Raw genomic sequence first — 27,006 nt, forward strand, 5'->3', positions numbered from 1 at the left:
GAACTCAACAAGGTGAAAGGAACCCTTGGAGCAGTGTGCATGCTAGAATGATGTGGGAAGATACATTGGCAACTATCATTAACCTTTCAAACTCAACAATAGTTAGCTTACTTGTTGACTGCAAGCATTACAAACATCCAGTTCACTTCTCTGAATTCAAAAAGTTACACAGGAACAATAATCAGACTGAACCCCTCAGTATCCAAAGCATGACATATTTCATTAAGTTAGCACAAGCCAGTTCAATAGTTAGCTTACTTGTTGACTGCAAGCATTACAAACATCCAGTTCACTTCTCTGAATTCAAAAAGTTACACAGGCACAATAATCAGACTGAACGCCTCAGTATCCAAAGCATGACATATTTCATTAAGTTAGCACAAGCCAGTTTGTGGAGCAGAAAAGCATTTTCAGAGAGGAAAGTTAAAACTGTATAAGCTGTGGTTTAAAGGGTGTCTGCAACATAGAAACATAGAAGTTCAGGGAATAAATCCAATGCAATTATGGTGTCTTATCATAAAGTACTCATACCCTCTCTCGTGGGATTCCAGAGGAACTGTAACATGAATTGCTATACCATGAAATACAAATGTATTCACAAACATCAAAATGGAGCCTATCTCTGCTTTTTCAGCCACAACATGGTCAGCTACATCTGCCCTTTGGGCAGACTAGGCAGACTAAGCACTGGAAAGTGCAGCAATGGCATATTTCCTTGTATGCATGGATGCTTCCCAAAACAATGACTTGAAAGGAAGGCTCTAGACAAATATGCTACTGCCTGTTCTTGGCCCATTCAACATAATTATCCAGTAGCAATGGCCACGCTTGACTTTCATCATAGTTGTTTAAATCAATATCAATCTGAAAGCACCAAGAAAAGATCACCAATTTTATTCAGCACCAACTATAATGACAGGCAAGTAATTCATATATTCCTCTTCCCCAAAAACCAGAGCTGGAAGTAGAACATTACCTCTTCACAAAACCTTAGGAAGCCTATCCATTGATCAAGATTCACCACTTTATATTCTTTTTGCAACTGCACAATAAGGTTACAACCGAACAAGGACGAAGGAAAATGAGGTGGTAAAACACAAAATGAAAACCAGGCCCATGAAAGTGCATCTAATGTTGCTGTAGCACTGCCAACTTTAACCATTAGACTACATATTTGAATTTCTCTACATTCACTCATACTTCCAACGAGTAATCACAGTTCCAAAAACATCTGAAACTGAACAATTGCAGAGTATCAATAAGAGATGTACAAACACTCAGAACCCAAAACTAGCAGTCCTACACACAAAAATATGAGCCTATTTACATGCACTTGTGCTAAACCACAGGCTTGACCTTGTGCAAAAGAGAATGATTATAATTCCAAAGCATCCAAAACTTTCGAGAGAACTGATTGTGACTACAGTGAAAACAGGCTTTTCTTGCATAATTACTGATAACTACATTGTACTTACAACCCCCATTGAATCTTTAGCCATAAAATAATACCTGTAAGAACTGGATGAATGATGAAACATGTGGCTGATCCCCTAGAATCAGTTCCAACATCTGACAAGCTGTCTCCAGATCCAGAGTTTTTTGGCGAGGTTCTGAAAGTGAAAGCATTATCATATAGCAAGCATTCACAGATTCTTGAACACCACCAAGACAACACCAAGATGCCTGAGCATGGTGTAAATATTGACAGTTGCTAAGCAACTCCATCAGTCTCATATAAGAAGTCATAAGTGTGTGCCCTGGAACAAAGGTTCATATGGCATGAATATCACGTACCTGTCAGGCAGTACTGAAATGCAAATGTATAGAAATCCCTGAACACATCAGGATTAGACACCTGCAAAAGCATGCATAAGATATCAAACCAAAAACCAAGTGGCTTGTGTAAAGCATGCATTATACATTAAACACCAGGTAATCACTAGCCTCTTGCTGTAGAACAGGAAGTGCTTTCTTCAGCTTATCTATGGTATCCACTCGCATTGCCTTCAAACCTCTTCGCCACTCTTCCTGCAATAGCATACAGACTATCAACTTAAGCATTCCATAATGGCATGATCTACAGAATGAGATCTCGGTGTGGTAATAAGATCATTTATTCTTTTGCCAATGTCATCGTAACTCCTCGAACGCATTTATGTCCTTAGGAGAAAAGAAGAAGCAAAGAGAGCTTGTCTAACAGCACACTGGGCTGACTCATCAAGTTTCAAAATGACTGAGCTGCAACCAATAGAACCATGCGACTAGCAGAAGTCAATCATTGTTTTTATAGACTCTCAATTTCTGTGAGAGTGCACAGCGGCAAGGAAAGCAAATGGGAAGAGAGAGGAGGGAGAGAGAGAAGGAATGCAAATAATGAAGGAACAATCTCACTGAGACTGAATGATACAATTGCTGATCTCTATCAGCTCCAACACGCAGCTTTAGGCATCAAGGTCTGGCACCAGATGGAGGCATAGAGAGAAAGTGATGATGACAGATGCATCAGTGTGTGGGCACCAGATAGAGGCACGGTAAGAAGATGATGATGACACAAGCTGGCTGGGGGCTGGCTGTTTATAGCCAAAAGACCAAAAAACTAGCCAACCTGCACAAAAGGCCCAAAATATGGCCAACCTAGTCTAAAACTAACATGGCCACCGTGCCAAAACAGAAATGGACTGTGTCACCTCCACCAAAAATGTCTCAAGACACGTAAACTAACAGACAATCTCAATGTCAAAGCTCCAAAAGTCCTCATCTAGCTCAAACTCCGGCTCATAGGCAAGAGATGAATGTACATGTAACACAACTGCTAACACCTCCTCTTAGATCTTGGGTGTGGTGGAAGGCCAAAAGTGATGGAATGTATCAAAGGGTGGTAGGAAGAGTGCCCCTATCAATAAACTCCATCAATGAAGAATCCCAACCAAGGAGTAAGACCCCCTCTCGAGATGAAAGCCCGATGCAACAGGAGGCCACCATAGGCCAATGGAAGCGGCGAGGCCTCAAATGGATCACTCCAAAAAACTATAATTGAGAATGGATGAGCCAAGCCTCTAATCCAACTAGGAGACGATAGCAAGGAGCTAGCAAAAGTGCCATAACCTACCAAAGAAGAAGAACAAGTACCAAGAGCCACAGAAGTGTTGGGATAAAGGTCAATGTGGTCGGCCGCCCATCTTACTCACTAACCCTAACTATACACATACACACTCATTCTTTATTCTTTAAGTATCTAGGCAATAAGGTGTTGCTCACAAGAGAGCTATTGGAGGCACCACAAACATGACATCCTCTCTATTTCTCTCTCTCCACCTCTGTGCAATCTCCATTCTCCTTGCAACTCCATCAATTGGTATCAAAGTGGGTGGGAGAGTCTCTAGCCAACACCGCAAACAAAAATCTTCAATCTCCCCAATTTGGATGAGATTCGACACGCATGATGAGGTCAACAAATTCTGAAGAAAGGCTTGTTAAAACTTGGTCTGCTTTGTTTTTCAATCTTGTTTTGAGCTCCATTTTTGACCTGTAAGTGCTACATAGGTTGTTTCATCTTTTTCCGCAATTCTACATAAGTTATTCAGATCTTGCAAAACAAGTTAAGGCTTATAGTATTCACTATAGAGACACTATACATAGATAACCAAGCATAGGTAACCAATGATAGACTATTAGAGACAAGCAATTTCAAGTTACAAGTTGTTTAACATAGGTTGCAGATTACAAATTTCACCATTTTGGAGTTTGTTGTTGGCCACTATTATATGAAACAAGTGTTACTAGAGAGTAGACTTTGATGTACATGTTGTAGCAATACTTGAGCTACATGTAATATTGTCACACTATCCATACATATTTGCTCATGAATCGACAAGAATATCATTTATCTATGTATTGCTATTGTTTCAGGAAGATCAAGGTTGTCACGTCCAATGGTGTCCGACTAGTACAGTCCGATGCTAGTACAATACTAATCGGACTAATAAATCTTGGATCTACATCCAATTTTACATCCGATGAAAGAAAAAATACATATAATTTTAAGTCTATGCTTAATGTTTGGACTTTAAAGTTAAAACATAAACTTAGAGATTTAAGTCAAAAGTGCAAAAGAGAGTTGAAACAAGACTCGAGAGTGTAGCATGAATAATGAACTAACAACTTTATTATGAGCCACGTGCAATCTCATACAAAAAGTATACAAAAATGGATCGAGATAAAAGCCATCATCCATGGCTCAATTCAAATCAAGATACATGATTACTCTAGGTGCTCACATCACTCTTGGCATCGAAGGTGCAAGCATCCTCGTCGCCGCTTGAGGAGCCATCACCCTCAATAAAATCACCCTCACTAATGGCATTGCTCTCGTCATCATACTCGGGCTCTCTAAGCTCTAGGTGAGAGGCAGTGATAGACACGTCCTCTTGGGCCGAACTAGGAGTACTTCTCGAGCCACTTCCACGCCTCGTGTAACATCTAAGGGCCCCACAAGCATCACGGGTAGCCGATATGGATGTTGAAATGGAAGCTCCATCGCTACTGACGCGAGGGCGAATAACAACACGGGCACACCGTGCATGAGTGCAAGAGACCTGCCGGTCTATCTCCTCAAGCTCCAAGTAAAGCTCCCTAAAGATTTGCTGCTCCTCCAAGTCTCTCTCACAAGTCACACTTTTAAGTCTACTAACAGAGAGCTAGAGTGAATCCACATTTATCTATACATTTAGAGAATGAAAAACTTAGATCAAATAAATGAAACTTCTTTAAATATATTTCATAATCTATGAAAAAAGTTATGAGCTAAAAAGTATAAAAATTAGATATATGATACCTATCTTGCCATAGACATCTCATGCAGATTGTGTAACATGCGTAAATTGCAACCACAATAAATTAGTCGCTCCAATTGTCGTGTGCTAAGCTTATTACGAATTTTGGTATGTACGAGAGAATAGTCAGGGGACCAAATCATCTCACATGCACTCGACGAATAATCCTAAACCATGTGAAGAAAAAGTAAGTTTAAACTTTAAGCTTGCAAGTTGTAAGTTGTAACTAGAATTAAATGAAAAAATAAAAGAGATTTCAAACATATGCAAGAATGCGTAAAGCCACTCTTCGGAGGTGAGGCAATTGATAGCCAAATGACTCCCATTAAAAAAGACGGCTTTACCAACAATTCCCGCTTCCAACAAATGGCAGATATGAAAGCGATGCCCCTTTGATTGCTATAATTAATGAGCTCCTGGAGGAAGACACCATGGTCAACAATCCTCGCCACCTACTCCAACTTGCATATATCTTCCATAAAAAGATCTAGACAATGTGTAGCGCATGGTGTCCACACTATGGACGAAAACTCGGCCTCGAGTTTCCAACCCATAGATCCACAATTCAAGGCGTTATCCGTCACAACTTGCACCACATTTTACGGCCCAATCTACAAGATTATACACGATGAACTTAGAATAAATTTGAAAGATTTAAACAAACAAGAGATTACAAAATAATGGATTTAGAAGCATTGCCTCAATGATGGCTTGCCATATGTGCCGATACATAAACAAGCCCGTAGTTCTCCTTCCCCTTATGCCTGCATCCACCGCTCACAAGAAGTATGTACCAAGTGGGCAAGAGACAAGGATGTTGATGATCCCCCCTTTTTTGCAATCACTCCATCCATCGGATAAAACAAAGCATCCATACTTCGCCCAACCGGTACACACGGGCTCGAGAAACTTATCACTTATCTCTCTCTCCTCATCGAGTTTCTTGGTACACATGTCATTGTACATGACACTATACCATCCCTCACATGGACCAATGGCGGCAATGGCTTTCACCATCCGCTTCCATCGATCCACTTTGAGAATATGGAAAGAGAGATTGTACTCAATTATGGTACGTGCAATCTCTATTTCCGCTTGCCTTTGCCTCTCCTTGAGAAATGAGAGAGAACCGAAAACTTGCCCCGTTGCTTGGGCAAGAGTGGCTTGTCTCTTGGGCATAAGTGCACCACTCAAATGGCTTTTTCTAGATGGGATAGAAGAGGCCCCTCCGTTGAAGGAAACCGAGACAGTTGGAAAGGGATCATCTTCCGCATCCAAGACCTCATGATCGAGAGAGATCACCTCCTCACTTACCCTTGAAAGACCTTTGCGTGACTTCAGTGGTAAGTATTTCTGACGACAATCTTCATAGACATCATTGAGAATACCGGAGCATGGTGTGGCCTCCCCTTCTAATTTGCAAAAGGTGGATAAGTAAGCGAGTGATGGATGAGATTTGGAGCTTTGGGCAATACTTGCGTTGCCACTTGCAAGTGTTGGATTTGTCTCATGGAGAGGGGGTGCCATTGATGATGTATAGAGAGAGCCTAAAGGGACACGAATGAAGGGTGGAATGATTGAAGAAAGGAGTAGGAAGGGTAGAGAGCTTGAAGGAGTGGAGAGAGGCTAGAGCTTGATGGAGGAGGAGATTGAAAGGATTGAGAGATTAATGGAGGACTCAAGGAGAGAGCTTGAGAGAGTAGGAAGGATGGAGAGCTTGAAAGGAGGAGGAGGGGTGGAAAACTTGAAAGGATGAATGAGATGGTGGGTGAGGGGAGATTTTTATAGAAAGAGAGAGTACTTTGGGGTTTCGGCTTGGAAGAGAGGGAGAGAGAGAGAGAGATTTCAAATTCTAAAATTTGAATGGTGGCCCATTATCCATGGGAGAGGATGGTTGCATTGTGCCATAATCCATTGTGTATGAGAGAGAGAGAGAGAGAGAGAGAGATGGATGAAATTTGAATCATGAGAGAGGAAGAGGGAAGGAAAAAGTTTTTAAACTTCTTAGTTTAAAACTTTAATCTTTAATCTTTTCTCTTGAGTTGTGTGAGAGACAGAAAAGATAGAGAGAAAGAAAAGAAAGAAAAGAATAGAGCCAAAGAAAAGAATAATAGAGAAGATTCAAGAAAGAAAAGAAAGAAAAGAATAAAAGAAAGGTAAGAAAGAAAATAAAGAAAAGAAAAAAAGAATGACGAGGCTTGAAAATGGTCAAAAAAGTTGACTGTTTGTTGGCCATAGGGCCCAAGCGTATGGGACCTGCGTAAAAGTCGACGGACAAGGAGTACGGGACCCATGTAACGGTCGACTGTCAGGAGTCGAACAGGACCCAATCGAGTGACTCAACGAGGACCGGACGGCGGGTCTAGACCGAACGTGGCGGATAGGACAAGACAAGTCAGACGAGTTGATCCGTTCGTCGGACGCGGGCAACCTTGAGGGAGACTAGCCTACTGATGTACTTCTAAACAATTGAATGATGTTATGCTACTATATCTATGAGGAAGTATTGATACAATAATACAATGTTTTAACTATATACAATGATATTCACAACGTTTGGACAATGATAAATGCATTATTGTTAAGGAGTAATCCATTTTCTATCTTCTCTTAGTTCTCATAATACTAAGTAGGTACTACAAAAATTCTACTAATTTCTTAGTGTGGTTTACTAATTTTCTAATTACTTTTACTTGACAGTTAGTTGTTTTACACAAATGGCTTCATCATTTGCAATAGACAATGAACTATATAACATTAGAAAGTTTGATGGTACTAAATTCAGTTTGTAGAAGGTGCAATTCTAAGATATCCTTATTCAAAAGAAGCAGTTAAGGCCTAAAACAAGCATAGATGCAAAACCAATACACATATTTGAAGAGGATTGGTTGGAGCTTGATGCATTGGCCAAATCCACTATTAGGTTGCACTTGGCAAAATCTGTGTATTTTATAATTGTGAATGAGACCACTACACATATAGAAGAATCTATGTGTCATGAGAAAAAACCTGCCTCTAATACGATGTATCTCATGAAAAAGTTATTTGAGTTGCACATGAAAAAGAGTATTATTATCACCTCCCATCTGAATGAATTCAACATCATATTCAGTCAAATAGAAACCCAAAAGTTAAAGTTCAAAGATGAGGTTAAGGCAATCTTTTTGTTATGCTCCTTGCCTACATCATGGGACACCTTTAGGACAACCATTAATAATTTAGCTCCAAATGGTGAGCTGAAGTTTAATGATGTGAGTAGTTTATTGACTAAAGAGATACGCAAGAAATTCATGGACCAGGCAAAACTAGTCGAGCAATAGCAACTCAAGAAGAAAGAGAAAGAAAACAATATAAAGGCAAGAACAATGACTATGGGCAGCCACACAACAAATCCAAGCCTAAGAAATGCATTGAATGCTTCTATTCTGATAAAAATCTCTCTCTCAAATGGCATTGCCAAAATGATCCTCACTTTAGCAGGAATTGGCAATGAGTCCAACATGGACCTTGTATCCCAAGAAGCTTTGGTGGTCTGGATGCCTAGAAGCTAGCTAATGAGAGAAAGATAGCATAAAAGTATTCCATTCGCAATGGATTACCTTTCTAAACAAGGCAAAGTGTATGTGCCTGACAATTGAGATATCCGCAACAAAATTTTATACAAGTATCACGATACACCAAGCACAAGACACGACTTTAGCCTTAGTTGCTCACTACTTTATTGGCTGCATATGGTGGTTGAGTCTTGTGTGTGCAAGTGCTTGCAATGTCGACTTAACAAAACTAAGCGACAAAACGAGTGGGAATATTATATCCTTTACAAATTCCCGACTACAAGTGCTAGAAAGATAGAATGAAAGTATAATTGGTCTTAAGTAAGTTAGACCTACCCCTAACCACTACAATAGGTCTTAAGTAAGTTAGACCTATCCCTAACCGATCAACTAGAGTTATGTTGGGTTTTCCTCACATCTATGCTCACACATGAGTGTCAATGATCAACATGTAGGACACTAGGGCACTTTTCACTCTCCCTAAAAGAGGCTTTTTCCCCTAGTCGCTTTTATTTTCATCTATGTATTTACATTACACATGTTGGTCACTTACGGCACAATGCACACATCTATGTGTGAACACACTTTTAAGTCACTTTCTCAACCCTAAAGTCTAAGGGTTGTACTTCTTACTTTACACTTCACATTCTATTATGCAAACAATCGTGCTATGACCACTCCCTCTCTCTATCAGTCGTGTTCACTTCTTTTTGCTCCATTGTTGTGCTTCAATCATACGCACCTTCTCTGTTCTTCTCAACCTCTGCAACCCTTCATGGCTGTTTAGAATAGTCAAAACCCTAATTCACAGGCACAGTCCCAAAAACTCTAATTTTACAAGCAGAGTCCAAAAAACCCTAATTTGGCAGGCATGTTCAGAACTGCCACGTCAGCACCTGCACAGTCCAGAACTGCTTCAGATCAGTTCCAGCCAGTCGCATCAGCAGCCAGCAGCTCAGAACTGGTTTTGCTTGCTCTCGACTTGCCACATCAGCATATTTTCAGATCTGCACAGCTGCTACAGGTATATTTTACTACTTTAATCAGAATTTCAGAGCCAAAGCAGAGGGCTTTTGCAGGAATATGTCAATTTTTGCTTCACAAGTGCTTCAGTGCACAAATTGAAGAAATTTGCAGATATTTGGGTCAAAAATTTTGGAGTTTTTGTATTTTTGGCAAACATTGGTACATGTTAAGTGTTTTTAGTCTGAAATTGACTAAAACTACACACATTGGACAATCAAATTTTGGGGCTTTAAGTTTTCAGTGCTGCTGAGCACTCTTATTGCCTTGCACAGCATGTTGATTGCTGAAACCTGGAAAATTTCAGCACATTCAGGCAGTATTGGTCAAATGTGACATGATTTGGTAATCCTTTTGACTAAATTTGGTCAATTACAGCTTGGCATTTGCTGTAATTTCTGGGAATTTGAAGATTTCCAGGTCAGACAGCTTTTATAATTGCTCTTTTTGCATTTGATTAAGTGACATTTATCATGGCAGCTCATGGACAAAATGATGTCTTCACTTATGTTTCGAACGAGGATAGATTGGATGGCAACAACTATTCTTTGTGGTCCTTTATGATGAAAAATGTGCTTGTTGCAAAACGTCTTTGGAATTATGTCAGTGGGAAGAAGTACGTCCTAGTGATTTGGCTCCCGCAATCCCTCCACAAGGAGGAGGTCATGGACAAAGGCAAGAGGGTGCAATAGCAACCTATCAACAACAAGCGATAGGACGTGAACAAGGCAAGAAGTTGCCACACAGCCACCACCCCAAATAACATTTGCTCAAAGGGCTTGGGCCACTAGGGATGCCCAAGCATTGTCACTTATTTCATTGGCAGTTCAACAATCGATAATCCCGCATATTCGTTCTAGCATGGCTTACACTTGAGCACATTTTGCTGGTAAGAATGAGGCACACATTTCTTTTTTAAGATAGAGCTTGAAAATGTGAAGATGGAAGAAGGTGAAGCTATGCAAGATCACCTTAATAAAATTCACGACTTGCGTGAGCAATTAATCAATATAAATGAGTATTATTTTGATGCTTAGATGATTTCTACCCCTTTGAACTCTTTGCCACAGTCTTGTTTGGCCTTCCACATTGCATTGAATCTTTTAATACAGGTTTCTCCACAACCACCTACTTTTCTTCGCTTGGTTAGCTTATAGCTAGAAGAAGAGCAAACAAAGAATAATAGTGGTGCACATGTAATAGCTTCTGAACAAGCTTTTGTGGCAAAGCAAAAGGTAAGGGCAATCAGCCCAAGAATGCTCCGCAGAGTTCTAGAAGTTTTGGAACTTCATAAAACAAGAAGAAGTAGGGGGGGTACACAAGCTACGAAGGGCAAGTGCCATTATTATAAAAAGCCAAGTCATTATATCACAAAATGCAAGAAACACATTGCCAAGGAGAAAAGGGAGTCTAGGATGTCAATTTCACATGCACCTTCTACTTCTACTGCCACAGAGTCCACAACTTTTGTCATTGACCTTGACCATTGTTTTTATACTTGCAATTATGATTCTTCTTGGGTAGATAGAGCATTCAGCTCTACCGAGGATGCTAGTACTCAGTTTTTTTATAGTGGTGCTTCTAAGCACATTACATCCCATAAGGATTTGTTTACTTCTCTTGTTGCAACTCCTATTGGCAAATCAGTACAACGTACCAACAATACATCTTATCCTGTTAGAGGCATTGGAGAGATTGTTTTAAAAGCCATTGATGGCTCTACACTTGACTTTGGAACTCACTGGCACATTATGTCATGGACTTTATGAGTAAGATGCTCACTCTATTAATCAGTCAATTTATTTGGCATTTACTCATACTCTCGCTATGTCACAAGCAAAGTTATGGCATGCTCGTATGGGGCATGTGAATTATGGCAGTCTAATGCTTATGCAATGTACTCAGATGTTGGAAGGCTTACCTCTCTTAAAGAGACCTCCTAAGCACATTTGTAAGGAATGCATTTTGGGAAAAATGCATCAGTTTTCTTTTCCTCATGATGTTGCTTTCAGAGCTAAGGCCAGGTTGCAAATTGTGCACTCAAATATATGTGGACCCATCTCACTAACTAGATTGCCAACTTTCTACGAGTTTTGAGTGTCGGTTCTTGGGTTACACGAGATTGCACAATCAAGTCCACAAGAAGTCCTCCATACACATCCATTTAGAGGGGCGAGGATTGGTTGCCTCTTCTTCGAGAGAAAAAACCAACAGTAGTAAAAACTTGCAAGATGTGAAGGCAAGCCAAAACAATGGTGACATCACTTTCTCCAACGTAACCAAAGAAACATGACCCCTTTGGCAGCAAATTCCTAAGAAAAATAGGTTTTGCACACACTGGCTATATGGACGAGAAGTGTCATACCAAGTTTAAGGTCTTCCTCCTAGAAAACCAACGCTGATTATTGCAATTGCCTCCACTCCAACTGGCCAGACCAATGGGGCTACGCCTCCCATTGTTGCACCATCTATTCCATGATCCATCTATCCCAACGGGTACTAGATATGTGGCATACGGACAATTTCAACAACCTATCTCCTTCACTACTCCTAAAGGATTGGCCGATTGCTTTGCTAGTGGCTCAACTATTCCACTTTATGCATCCATTCCTAGGACATCCATTGTGTTGCATACCTACATACTCATTGCATTGCACTTAGCTTTGCTTTACTTTATTTTCACATTTGTTTTTTGAAGCATCTCACTACTCACCTCTGAGCTTGCAAATTTTTCTCTTTTAGAGGGTTTTGTATTTCAATGTAGGGCTTGCATACAAGCTTGTACTAGTCTTTCCTGAGCTAGAAAAAGAATATGCATATTGTTCCTTTCATGGTTTCATCTACTTGGAGTTTTGCTCTTCTACCAACATGAAGACTTCCCCTCTCGCAACAGATCATCATGCAGTCTCTCTCTTCATGCTATCACGGCGGTGACTTCTATCCTTGCCCTTCTAGTAGGGGATGCTTTATCATCTTCATCCATATGGTTCTTGGCACTACACAAAGGCTGAAACCTTCAGGCTTCTCTTCCTTCTTCAACATCAACATCTAGGTTGAGAGGGGATTTCTACCCTTCTTGGTATTTGACAGTGTGACATTAATGTGATATTTAATGTGACATTAAGGTCACAAACATTGAATGTGACATTAAAGTGACATTTAATGTGACATTAAGGTAAATCAAGGGAAACGTGCACGAGGATGACTGTCCGGGCTCTTGGGCGCCCGAAGGGGGTTTAGGGGAGCCTAGAATTGCCAAGCACTCTTCCAGTGGATATAGTCCATTTATGTTAATGTATGGGTTTCAACCCAGAGCTCCTTTTGGGAGAATTGGCTTACAAGATCCAACTACCTGCTGGTAGTAAAATACATCCAGTTTTTCATGTAAGTAAATTAAGGAAGAAACTGGGTGATTTGGATAATCTAATCTTAAATGATGATATTGAGGAGCTATTAAATGACCAATCTAATCCACATGAACCAGAAAGAATATTCCTTGTTCGTCTTTTTCATGTAAGTAAATTAAGGAAGAAACTGGGTGATTTGGATAATCTAATCTTAAATGATGATATTGAGGAGCTATTAAATGACCAATCTAATCCACATGATCCAGAAAGAATATTCCTTGTTCGTCATAAAATTAAGGAAGAAACTGGGTGATTTGGATAATCTAATCTTAAATGATGATATTGAGGAGCTATTAAATGACGAATCTAATCCACATGAACCAGAAAGAATATTCCTTGTTCGTAAGAAACTGGGTGATTTGGATAATCTAATCTTAAATGATGATATTGAGGAGCTATTAAATGACCAATCTAATCCACATGAACCAGAAAGAATATTCCTTGTTCGTCTGAGACGAACAAGGAATATTCTTTCTGGTTCATGTGGATTAGATTGACGAACAAGGAATATTCTTTCTGGTTCATGTGGATTAGATTTGTCATTTAATAGCTCAGACGAACAAGGAATATTCTTTCTGGTTCATGTGGATTAGATTGGTCATTTAATAGCTCCTCAATATCATCATTTAAGATTAGATTATCCAAATCACCCAGTTTCTTCCTTAATTTACTTGCATGAAAAACTGGATGTATTTTACTACCAGCAGGTAGTTGGAGCTTGTAAGCCAATTCTCCCACCTTTTTAAGTATTATCAAAGGACCACAATACCTTGGTGAAAGCTTTGGACATTGTCCCTTTTTTATAGTTTTAGTTTGTTTAGGCACCTTAAGATAGACCAATTCTCCTTCTTCAAAGGAGATGTCTCTTCGGTGAGGATCTGCATATGCTCTAGCTCGATTTTGTAAAACTCAATTCATTAATGATGGGCATTCTGCTGAGTGCATCAGCTACTATATTATACTTTACTTTTCTATATCTTATCTCATAGTCGAACTCTTGGAGGAGTTCGGCCCATCTGGCTTTACACCCGTGTAAATCCGGTTGATCATTAAGCCACTTAATGCTTTCATGATCCGATAAAATCAAAAGTTTGGCACCGTACAGATAGTGCCTCCATTTCTTCATTGCATGTACTATTGCATACAAGTCCCTCTCATAAACAGAATAATTCTGTTTTGCACGGTCTAATTTCTTGCTTTCAAAAGCAACTGGTCGACCTTCTTGTAATAAGACCGCGCCTATCGCCTTATCACTAGCATCAACTTCAACCACAAATGGTTTATTGGGATCCACTATTAATAATATTGGAGCTGTAGCAATAGCTACCTTAAGTTTTTGAAAACTTTCATTTTGGTTTGTTCCCCAATTAAAACTTTTTCCTTTCCCTTTAAGTTGATCAGTCATTGGAACAACTATTTTGGCATAATCTCGAATGAATCTACAATAAAATCCAGATAAACCTAGAAAGATCTGCAGCTCTTCCAGGTTCCTTAGAGATGGCCATTCAATAATTGCCCTTACTTTTTCTGGATCCATGTTAATTCCCTCTTTTGAGATAATATGCCCCAAATATCTGAGGATGTTCAACAAGGAAATGGAGCATTAGGGGTTGCTCAAACCGGATTCAAGTGGAAGAATTTTACCATTGATAATGGTTATTTACTCTACAAGGGTAGGGTATGTGTCCCGAAAGATACAGAAATAAGGCGCCAGATACTCTTTGAGTGTCATGATACCCCTAGCGCGGGATATTCAAGAGTTAATAAGACTTATAGTCTTATTAAAAGGCAGCTCTATTGGCTTGGAATGAATAAGGACGTCCTTAACTATGTGGTCAAATGTAATAAATGCCAGATTAATAAAGCTGAAATATTGAAAATGGGAGAACTTCTCCATCCACTAGAGATTCCTTCGGGAAAATGGGAGAGTATCTCCATGGATTTTATTATTGCTTTACCCAGAACACAGAGGGGGCACGACTCTGTGTGGCTGATTGTGGATAGGTTAACCAAAATGGCTAGGTTCGTTCCAACTTCAACTAATGTTAAAACACCAGAATTGGCTAGATTGTTCGTAGAGAACATATCTCGATTGTATGGCCTTCCGGCAAATATAGTTTTTGATCGGGATAGAAAATTTGATAGCCAATTTTGGCGTGCCGTATCTAGGAAATTAGATACTAAACTTAGCATGAGTACGGCGGATCACCCGCAAATTGATGGGCAAACTGAAAGGGTTAACCAAATCCTTGAAGATATGCTTAGGGCATATGTAAGTAAAAGGCAAACTAATTGGGAAGAGTATCTACCAATAGCAGAGTTTGCATATAATAGTGCCAAGCACTCTTCCACTGGATATAGTCCATTTATGTTAATGTATGGGTTTCAACCCAAAGCTCCTTTTGCATAAGGAAAAGGTTCAGGCAGCCAAAGACTTTTTAGAGGATATGAATAGTATGTTAAAATTTGCTCAAGAAAATATTAAAAAGGCTCAAAATCGAGCTAGAGCATATGCAGATCCTCACCGAAGAGACATCTCCTTTGAAGAAGAAGAATTGGTCTATCTTAAGGTGCCTAAACAAACTAAAACTATAAAAAAGGGACAATGTCCAAAGCTTTCACCAAGGTATTGTGGTCCTTTCATAATACTTAAAAAGGTGGGAGAATTGGCTTACAAGCTCCAACTACCTGCTGATAGTAAAATACATCCAATTTTTCATGTAAGTAAATTAAGGAAGAAACTGGGTGATTTGGATAATCTAATCTTAAATTATGATATTAAGGAGCTATTAAATGACCAATCTAATCCACATGAACCAGAAAGAATATTAAATGTTCGTAATAGACGAACAAGGAATACTATTTATCAAGAATGTTTGGTTAAGTGGAAAGATTGTTCAGAAGAAAGCTCAACATGGGAGCGAGTAAGTACTTTAAAGAAAAGGTTTTCAAATTTACAGTTAGACCTTCCAAGTATCGTTTTTGAGGACGAAACCAATTCTTAAGGGGAAGGAAATGTGACATTAATGTGACATTAAAGTGATATTTAATGTGACATTAAGGTCACAAACATTGAATGTGACATTAAAGTGACATTTAATGTGACATTAAGGTAAATCAAGGGGAACATGCACGAGGATGACCGTCCGGGCTCTTGGGCGCCCGAACGGGGTTTAGGGGAGCCTAGAACCAAAGAGAGTCCAAGAATAGTAGGACTCACCAAGGTTTGATGGCTGGCAATTGGATCACGATAGGTCTGGCCAGCAATAAACTAGGCAAGGCTGGGAGGTGAAAGGATCACTCGTGCTCATTCATCCCGACTGTCTTTCTCTGGCTTTGATGGTTTTCTTCAGAGTCATCTGTCAGACAGGCTTCAACACTTGTCTTTGACATCGATCTGTCCCCTTGTTGTACCTTCCCCTTTGCATTGCATGATTTTACCATCTTTATACTAGGGCGCTTGGGCAAGTGAACAATTTCCCCACAAGGGACATTATCGAAATGACACTTGTTGCATAAGCATTATTCAACATGTAGCATCCTTTGTGTCCCATTGCGCAAAGCACCACTAGACAGATTGTAAGTTGTTTCCACCAGCAAATTACACCACCATTCTTCTTCACATGATACTTCATCACCCTTTCCTCATCATCGACATTCTCGAGTGGTTGGGAAAGCTTGTACTGTTTTGTGATCTATTGGATGTACCATCCCTACTCCCGTCTTCAAGGCCACTATTACTTAATCAATTGCCACCCTTAAAATTAACTTTCCACCACCAAAAAAAAAAGTTTAATGTGGTTTCATCCGCCTTTGTAAGACTTAGTAGGCCATTGGACAACCAATGAGCACCCTTTGTCCGATGCCCTATCCTCTTTGGGATGACTACTTGGACTTCCTTGGTGTAATGAATGAAGCTGAGAAGAGAGAGGTGAAGAGTTTAAGAGAGAGAAAGAGAACAAGAAGAGAAAAGCGGACTGGAAGAGGAGAGAGAAAGACAGAAAAGAGAGAAAAAAGGAGGAAGCCATGGAAGTTGAAGATGAAGGTGGAGTATGTTCTTGATAATAACCGGTTGCCCTAATCTAGGGCTCTTACACCTTATACCCCGGTTAGTGTGACTTGGTATCTAACCCCTAGTTTCTATGTATCCCGCTTGTTACAATCCATTCCCACCCTAAAAGTTTTTGCCCTCAAAAACAAAGAGAACTAGAGGGGAATGATGGGTCAGGTTTAGGGAGAGATGCAAAGTACTACTCTAAGCCATATTACAATGAAAATGGGTGGGTAAAGACTAGGGGCAACATGCTGTCCATGACCAGTCTGTTGAGGTAAAATTGTCATAACTTTTGGTAGGCTGCTCCAAATGGGATATGCCGCATGTCGAAACGGAGCTTATGACGAGTACCTTCAATCTAAGTAGGATGCACATGCTTGAGATTTGGGAAAGTACAAAACTGTTCTAAAACAGTGTGCACTTTGCAAGCAGAGGGTGGCTAAACAGGGGCATAACCAGCTAGTCTTCAGTCCATTGGACCTCTTGGAGATGGGGAGATTTATTGACAATGGTGTTTGGGCACCAAGAGGCTTCTTCCAGGGGCAAGCCTTGCCATTTGATAAGGTATTCCTTGATAGATCGAGACCTTAAGTGCTTATCTCGTTGCCCAATGATTGCCTCAGGGATATACTGAATGATGCCTTCTTCATCTATGGGAGGGGAGTTCTTCCACATAGTCCACTGAGGTGCCCATGAAGGGTTTCGACTGGCTAACATGAAACACATTGAGGATTTTGGTGGTAGAGGGAAGCTCTAATCAATAGGCCAAGTCACCAACTCTCTTCGGGATCCGGTAGGGGCCATAGAAGTGGTGAGCCAACTTCTTACTACTGCCCTCTTAGAGAGTGTAGTGAGACTTCGGCACTTTCAAGAGGACCAATTCCCCTTCCTAGAATTCCAAATGCCTTCTTTTCTCATCAACATAGAGTTTCATGTGTATTTGTGCCTTTAGAAGATTCACTTTGCATTGCTGAAATAGGACTTGCATACGATCCTTGAGGGCTTATCTTGACTTATCTTGTCATTGAATAGTAACTGTAGGGAGGGGAACCTTATACCCGTATAAGGCCTCAAACAGGAAAACTCCAATGCAAGAGTAGGTGGAGTTATTATAGGCAAACTCAACCAAGTGCAGCCATGTATTCCAACTGGATTGTACATCATGGCAAAAGTGCCTCAAATATGTCTCAAGCCATTTGTTCACTCTTTTAGTCTAGCCATCAGTCTAAGGGTGGTATGCAATGGATGGGGCGAGCTTGGTACCCATGGATGTGAAAATTGTTTGCCAAAAGTTACTCATAAACTTAGCATTCCGATCATGTACTATTACTTGTGGTAAGCCATGCAACTTGAAGACATATTCCATAAAATGAGCAGCCACCTAAGAGGCAATGTATTGGGTCTTAGTGGGGATAAAGTGGCCAGCTTTGGTGAGGCATTTCCCTTCAGGAATAGGGAGGGGTTGCAAGAGGCTAACAAGTCTAAGTGTACTATCCTTGTTCAGTTGGCATGGAACACATTTGGTCACAAAGTCCTTGACATCCCTCCATAAGCATTTCCAATGAAAGCTCTTCGCAATCCTGTCATATATTTTGAAAACACCCGAGTAACTAGCAGTGGGGCAAGAATGTATCTCTTCCATGATCTTCTATGTAAAGGGGGAAGTGTGTGGGATGACAATCCTACCATGGGACCAAATAAGGCTATGCTTAGGAAGTGTGTGGGATGACAATCCTGCCATGGGACCAAATAAGGCTATGCTTGAGCTGATATTGAGAGTTTTCAACCATGACCCCATGCTGTAATTTTTAGAAGATGTGGCTGACGTAATCACCTGACAAATAAGCTTCTTGAAGCTCTTCAATCCAATCACTATGCAACTCTTAAATAGAGGATACTCTGCATGTCCACATTCGAGAGAGTGAATCAGCCATGATATTATCTTTGCCCTGAGTGTGAGAAATGTCAAAGTAATAGTTTTGTAATGTTGCCACCCATCACCTTTGCTTAGGAGTCAAAGTGTATTGAGTAAAGAAGTACTGGAGGACTCGATGGTCACTTTTTACTTGGAAGCGACTGCCATACAAATAGTGGTGCCATTTCTTGATAGCCTGGAGGATGGCCAGCCTCTCCTGGTCATATACGTTCATTTATATCTCCTTCTCATCAAGCTTGCAGCTCTCAAATACAATCACACCATGCCTTGCAACAATATTGCACCAATACCTCTGCCACCGGCATCACAATGAATGGTAAACAACTTAGAGAAGTCAGGACAAACAAGGATGGGGGCGAAAGTGAACACGTCCTTTAACTGCTTGAAGCTATGATCAGCAGTGGCATCCCAAAAGAATAACTTCTTTTTTAATCGGTCAATCAAATGTGCTACAATGGTGACATAGTGCTTATCATCACTAGAAAATGATAAAGCCCACCATCAGTCCTAAAGGCCGCTTTGATCTCATCTTCCTCCCTCATACGAATTTGATGGTAGCCAAAGCGTAAGTCAATCTTAGTGAAAAAGCATGCCCCTTTCAACTCATCCAGCAAATTGTCAATACATGGGATGGGATAGCAGTTCTTCACTGTGATTTTGTTCAAGTCTCCATAGTCGATGCACTTGCGGAAAGAGCTATCTTTCTTCTTGAATAACAAAACAGGTCATGCATAAGGGGAAATAACTTGGTTCAATGAAACCCATCTCCAACAGCTCCTTGACTTGCTTTGCAACCTCTTCACATTCATACCTGGAGAGTCTGTAAGGTGGCTTGTTTACTGGCTTGGAATGGGGCTCTAAATCAAGTGGGTGGTCCACTTGCCTCTTAGGGGAAAGGGTTGTAGGCATCTAAAATAGATCACTATACGCCTCAAGTAGGGCTTGCAAGGCTGAATCATTAGATACTTCAAAGAATTGACCTGAATTGTCCTTATTCAATTGCAAGACAAAGATTTGCGAGCATTTATTAAACTCCCGTTTGAGTTGCTTTGCTGTAATGAGCTGAAAAATAAGTATGATCTTGAACTTCCTCTAGATGGATGGACTGTCCATGCATCAAAAACTCTATATAGAGCTAAGAGAAGTCCATAGCAATTTTCCCCAATTGTTTCAGCCAATCACAACCCAAGACAACATCAATGGGGCCCATATCTAGGGCAATTAGATCAACCAATGCCAATAATTTTCAACCAAGCATAAGGGGACTGCGAGACATACATGTGTGCTGGTTTCTTCTTCTCCATTTGCTACTTGGATCTTCAAGGGGTGGTGTAATTCCATAGGGGTGCATTTCAACCAGTCAATGGCTGATTTATTGACAAAACTGTGATTGCTACCACTATCAACAAGGATAAAGACATGTCTTCCTTGAATGCGCAGGGTGTTGGGGCTCCGAGAACCTATCCAAGCGTCCAAGAAGATGGAGCAAAGGGAAATGGTAGGCAGGTGGGATGTCAAATCAAGTATCTGTGATGGACAGCCACCCGGGTCAAAAGGAAACCCATTCTCCGCGTCATAGAACTGCTCGTGATCCACATCCTCAACATGCTCAACAAGGTCAATGGGTAGGTCATCTTCGTCATTGTGCCAATCTTCCATGACATACATGCTATGGACCTTGACCTTAGTTGTCTTGTACGGGCATTTGGAGGCATGGTCAGCAATGTACTTATCCCCACATTTAAAGCATAAGCCTTTTTCCTTCCGTTCTCTCATAGCATCCGGAGAAATGAAGCGTTGGCCACTCGAGCCATGGGAAGGTGATGTAGTGGACTGTTTATTTTCAGCATGCTTATTCTCAGCATTAGAGCCAAATGCTGTCCCAAAAGTGCCTTGTTTTCTTTCAACATGGAAGGTGGGATAAGTGGGTATTCTGGGGCTGTTATTGGGCATAGAGGCAGCTCAGAAACCACCTCCATATAGGGCTGATCTTGAAAAGGGATGTAGGGCTATCAAGAACCTTGCTGAAAATGTTCATTCTTACGGTACTTCCTTGCATATCTCTTAGCCATTTCAATTGCTTCAAATAGTGCGGTAGGCTTTTGGGCCATGACATCTGCTAATAGGCTCGGTTCCAACCCATAGATATACTTGTGCAATTTAGCATCATCGCTAATGCTCTCCACATACATTTTCAAGTTCATGAACTGATTTGTGTACTTACGTACAATGAGGTTACGTTGGTCAAGAGCGTACCACCGTCTTGCCAACTGCTCTTTTTCCACAGGGGACACAAATACTTGGACCATATGCATTTTAAAATCTTCCTAGTCAATGAGCCGATGATTCTCTCCATTCATATAGCGCCACCATGTGTGGGAAAATCCTTCCAAGTGGAAAGAAGCAAAGATTATTTTCTGATCATCAATGCGGGGGTAGATATTAAAGTAGGACTCCAACTTGGACGCCCATTCCTCCAACTCTGATGGTGAGGGAGATTGCCCATTGTACTTAGTGAGGATAATCTTGTCACGTAGATCATGAGGGCCTTGCTGCCCATGAAACCCTTGCTGTCCATACATCCCATGATATCCATACATACCTTGCTGCCCATACATCCATGTGGTGCATTTATCCCATGCTGTCCATTATAGCCATGCTGCCTATGATTGCCATTCTGGCCATTGGTACCATAGTGTCCATGATGGTGCTGATTCATATAGGTTGCATGGGTGCTCCTAGGGAGAGTAGGGGAATTTCTACCAAGGGTTGGAGAGGGCCTCAACGGGGTGTTGCCTACATGGTTGATGGGGGAGCTCAACAGAGGCTCATCGTGCGTATGAGAGGGTTCACCAATCTCATAGGTAGAAGAGAAGATTCCCTTAGCACCAAGTATGCCGTGTGGACCATGCAATGGGTCCTGAGGTGGTGGACATCGCCTAGAGTCATTTGCCTTCTCTTGGGATGAAGCTGTAGCTAACTGAGCAACAAGAGTAGTGAGCTGCTCCAAGGTTAGTTGAGTCCTCGAGTTTGTGAGAGCCATTTACTCAATTGCTTCATCAAACTTGGACATCATTTGGCGATGGTTGGTGACCATGTCATTATGCCGTTCCATGTGACGAAGCTCATGCTGACAGAGGGTGTGGTTGAGCAAGTTGTAGGGATCTGTATCAGGCATTTTCTCCTTCATATCACCATCGTAATCTTGTCTCGAGCTTGGTTCATCTTTCATGGAGGTCCTGGAATCTTTAATCTCCCTTTGGAGTTCCTCGTGGACCTTACTTTTGCCTTTCTGGCCAAACATCTGGATGCAGTCCATAGGACTTGCTATCAATAAATGGGGTCTAACTTTTGGTAGGAGACTCCGATTGGTGAGATTTTTTATTTAGATCCTCTTCGAGATGAGCTATTAATCTTTGTGACAAAAAATCATTAGAATATTTTGCAATGGAATTGCTGTGTCTATCCTAGAGCGGTCTACACCCTGTCCACAGTGACCCTAGTGCACAAAAATGGGCATAACTTTTAGACCACGGCTCTGATTGGGGAGATTTTTTATTCAAACAAGAGGGGATGAAGCCCTCTTCGAGATGAGCTGTAGGCTTTACTCCCAAATGCAATACAAAATTTTTTGTAATAGGATCTTTATGATTGTCATGCTTGACTATGACCAAAAGCATTGTCTGTATCTTAGTGCAAAAGCATTACATGGATGAGTCATATGCTGAGAGGCTTGCTTGACTATGACAAACATTCTCTCTCTTAATGCAAAAGCATTATATAGATGAGTCATACGTTGAGAGGCCTGATCAACACATGAATAGCATCCTGAGCATACTGATCACCATCCCAAGCATCATTGCATATCCATCTGCTCTGTCATCAATGCATAAGTGAGTTTACTGCCATACATCTCTTCTGACTGCATACACTTCAAGTGTCATACATGGGTACCATTAGCATTGAAAGGGTATCCAAGGGGGATCATTGCATCAGGGGAGGTGGTGATCATGGGAGAGTACCTGCACCTGCATACAAGTATTGGGCTCCGGATCACCGGGAGGTGAGTAAAGTTCCCCCCGAGCCGTGGTTGTGCATCCCTTCAAGGTCTTAAGTGGTAAGGAAGGGTCACCTCTCTTTTGTCTTACCATCTCGCTTGGCATTAGCCTTTTTCCTCAACCGGAGTATACATGGCAAACATTTTTATTAAGCAATCAGCATTAGATGTATTCGAAAGGAAACATTAGGTCGTTTCATGAAATGCAAGGATGAACAAGGGTGTGGATAGGGGTTACCTTGGCCGTCCAGTGACTCACTAGCTGCTACTTACCCAGTTACAAAGGCAATTACTCGCTTTGAGGCTTATCAAGGCATACAAGACAATGATGGGGGTTAATGTCAGCCAATACAATTAATTCAAGATTAGTTATGATACATTAGAAAGCAAAGGGGAATATTGACTTTCAGTAGATGTATGCATACAAGAGGGATTGACTAATAAGCCTATGTAATCTTTAATCTCTCCAACAAAGGGATTAAGCTCAGCAAGTGGATAAATATGAGAAATTAAGATCAAATTGGCATACCTCTTTGGTGCTTCGAGAGACAGTTGAAGCATAGCCCACCACGATGTCGATTTGCTCCATTTGTTTTTGTTTTTGTTTTTTGAGTCGGGTGCCTATTCAAACTCAAAGGCGGAACCCTGTGCCACTAGCTTATGATTTCGCTGCTTCCTTCAAGATCTCAATCCTTGGAAGACTCCCCCCATGGAGAGGAGCGTGGGTAGGCACCTAGCACCCCGGTTCAGGGATCCAGGTAGTGCTGGACTCTCACTAGCTAAAACCGCCAATCCCGACGGGTTCTCAAAGAGGAATGCCATACCCCAAGGTTGGGCATTGGCTCGAAAGTGGTGTCCACTCGCACTCAAGCAAACACTACCTCCCGAGACAGCATTCGCTTGCTTGAGCGAGGCGCCATCATTAGTACGAGTAGGAGCTTACGCACAAGATCGCAAAGGAAAGATATCGTCATTTCCCTACCCGTAATGGGTAGAAATCACGCGTATAATGCTCTGAGGTACCTCAGCATCACCTCGCCGAGGAATGCTGCTACGAGGCGATGCCCCAAGACCATATTCCTCAAGTGTGGATGAGTGCTCACCCACCTTGGTAAACACACCCCACCAACCTCCCCACCGAGAAGTAGCGTAGCTTCATCCTCTAAGGTACACCCTCAGGACAAAAGGTCACGAGTTTCGCTTATAATACCCGAAATGTGCCTGTCGCGTTCATCAGTCAACCCAAGACAGGAGAGCAGGATGTATGCATAAGAGGTTCCTGCTTCATAGGAGCTACATAGGGGACAGGTTTGTCGCCGAGAGTGACGATAACTATCCGCCATCTTCACACCGCCGACTCGTGCAAGGCACAAAAACCGTTCCTCTGCAGCCTTGACGTTCTCTGAAAGGTTAGTGCGAAAGAGGTAGTTCCTTGAGCATTCGAACTTGTTCTCATTATAGAAGGAGAGTCTCACACACTCGTGATGTTGTTCCCATTTCTTCCAGACATGATGTCTTACAGCGAGTAGAGGTGCTTCAAGGACATATTTCCTCCATCAAGCAAGCCCGATTGGTCGGGGCATTCCCATGGAAGAAGACTTCAGCATTTGAATGCTTCCATTGATGATGAGGACTCTCATGCTTGTTCCTAAGCTTGAATTACAAGGGTGAAAAGCTTCACATAGAGCATTCATGGCTGCCCACAAGCTCTCTGCATGCTAAGCTTCATGTCTTCAATCTGGATAAGAGAGGTAATTCAAAGGCTGAAGGGGCTTGTGGGGGCTGAGATTCAATGGTTAGAGATAGCTTCAGTTGAAGGATCCATGGCTGCCCCAAACTGTCCACACCTTTGTTCGCCTTGCAAGTTTGTTCCAAGGCCAAGAGTGCCAAGAGGGAGGAGAAAGAAGTGCTGAGCAAGTGCACTGGAGTGGCAAGAGTGCCAGAGGGCAGCAAGAGGGTTGGGTTGGAGCTAGGGAAGGGCAGGTAGAGTAAGGAACAGCAGCGCAAAGGGCTTCAATAGGGCACATCCACGGCTGCTTTGGGGAAAAGTAAGGGTTCTTCTCTGTTGTGTAGCCATATTAGTTTGCCTGAGAGAAGAGAGAAAGGGGTCGAAGCAAAAAGTAGCTAAGCTTTTGTCCTTTAACCCCCTGAGACTCTAAACTTGGCCTGGAACCCTTAAAATTTGCATGAAAAGGAGTGACAACCTACTAGTTTAGCCATTTTACTTCCAAATGAGTTTAAGTCTCCAGCCATAGCTCTTGCTTGCTCCAAAAAACTGATGGTTAATTGTAGTCCTTGCTATACTTGTACCTGTAAACAGAGTAACTAGGGTTTTTGGGATTTGAAAAGGAAAAAAGGGGAAAGAAGAAAAGGACCAAAGCCTAAAGCTCTGATACCACTTGTAATGAATGAAGCTGAGAAGAGAGAGGAGAAGAGCTGGAGAGAGAGAAAGAGAACGAGAAGAGAAAAGAAAACTAAAGGAGGAGAGAGAAAGACAAACAAGAGGAGAGAAGAATGGAGGAAGCCATGGAAGCTGAAGATGAAGGTGAAGAGTATGTTCTTGATAATAATTGGTTGCCCTAATCTGGGACTCTTACACCTTATATACCCCGGTCAGTGTGACTGGGTGTCTAACCCCTAGTTTCTATGTATCCAGCTTGTTACACTTGGCAAGACAACCATCGCCTCTATAGTCTTGGTAGGCCACTAACCAGCCAACATGCACCCTTTGTCTGATGCATTGAATGGCTGCTTTGGGGTCGAATGCCTTCGGGTAAACATTCTCGACCTTCCCTTTTAGGCTCAGTTTTAGACCTGAGAGGGAGTGTGTTGAGCTAAAACATGCTTTACAAATGATGAGCATTTTTAAATAGCCCCAAAACACACTTAATTAATGAAAAATGCAAATTTGGCACGTGGTTGGAGAGAGTTTCAATGGTCCCCCAAAACCCAAACTTTTGGGGCACCCTTCAACATCTATAAATAGACAAACTGCCCACCATTTAGTTCCATCTCGTCTGTGCAAGTTTCTCATCCTTGTGTGCAGATCTCAGCCATCAGTCTCCCGGCCTTCGCGATTGCTGCCATCACCTCTTTTGCTCCTCTATTGCAGTATTCTATTGCTGCATTTTATTGTTGCATTCTACTGCTGCGTTTTGCGGCTTCCCCATATCATTGGACATCATCCTCTGCAATCTCCTCACACTCTAGTGATCAACCTTTGGTATTCCTCTCACTCCGTCACTTCAACTAGTGGTCACAACACTTGGGATCCATCTCCAACGGAGTCTTTCTTTGACACTTCATTGCTCTGCCCGTGGGCATTCAATACACTTACATTTTTACAGCATTCATTTATTCAAAGTTTCTTCTCTCTGTGTTTGTCTCTATGTTTGTCTCTGTGTTTGAGTTTTGAGTTTTGCGTTTGCGTTTAGGGTTTGAGTTTTGCTTGTCTCTGTCTAAGTCTTTGTGTTTCAATCTTAGTCATACATGCTATGGTTCCTCAATGCAAACCCCAACATATCTTCACACGTCACATGGCACAAGTGGCCAAGCAATCCTCCATGTGTCTTAATGACTAGCCCAAAAGATTCCAGAGCAAGAGTTGCCTTGATGGCAACACCCCAATTGCCCTACCACCACAGCCATGTGGGGCCATGCCACATTTTCCTTGGACCTCTACAACTCCTTTCTCTCTCTTTCTCTCTCCATCTCAACAACTGTATGCTCATTCTCTCTCCAAGCCACCAACATCATCTCTCTCTTCAACAAATTACCAAAGATTAATGTCAAACGTAAATTAATAATATTAACATTAATATTAAGCGGTGACAATAACATTAAATACAATCATCGACATTGAATGTTAATGTAATAATTAACATTAAAATGTAATGTCCATATTAAATTTAATGATCACATTAAAATTAAATGTCCCTATCAAAGCAAAAGTATTGATGCCTATACGTAGCATAAGAGTATAATTATTTATGATGGTTTGCCATAGCCCTGCAATGTAGCTTCCCGGACTCCAACCACTAGTACCACTAAAAACCCTCACGCATAAGCATCTTATCAACACAAAACCCGAACATAGGTACCGAACAAGAAACTTACCTTGTCATACCCACCATGGTACCACCT

At 41.4% G+C, this 27,006-nt stretch overlaps 1 protein-coding gene across 1 annotated transcript in view; it reads right to left on the reverse strand.

The window, feature by feature from the left end:
* Positions 1-364: 364 nt before the first annotated feature.
* LOC148024740 (defective in cullin neddylation protein (DUF298)) overlaps positions 365-27,006 on the reverse strand; it is a 51,884-nt gene continuing 25,242 nt past the window's right edge. Inside the window, exons 5-9 of the mRNA XM_087694396.1 lie at positions 1,945-2,028; positions 1,795-1,855; positions 1,510-1,610; positions 977-1,042; positions 365-864 (exon numbers count right to left, since the gene is read on the reverse strand). Coding sequence (XP_087550522.1) covers positions 775-864; positions 977-1,042; positions 1,510-1,610; positions 1,795-1,855; positions 1,945-2,028 — 402 coding nt within the window. The 3' untranslated portion in view covers positions 365-774. The remainder of the gene's footprint in view (positions 865-976; positions 1,043-1,509; positions 1,611-1,794; positions 1,856-1,944; positions 2,029-27,006) is intronic.

This window comes from Lygodium microphyllum, chromosome 15 (assembly GCF_053477565.2).
Source record: "Lygodium microphyllum isolate KBCC chromosome 15, Lygodium_microphyllum_v1.1.10, whole genome shotgun sequence".
Lineage (NCBI taxonomy): Eukaryota > Viridiplantae > Streptophyta > Polypodiopsida > Schizaeales > Lygodiaceae > Lygodium > Lygodium microphyllum.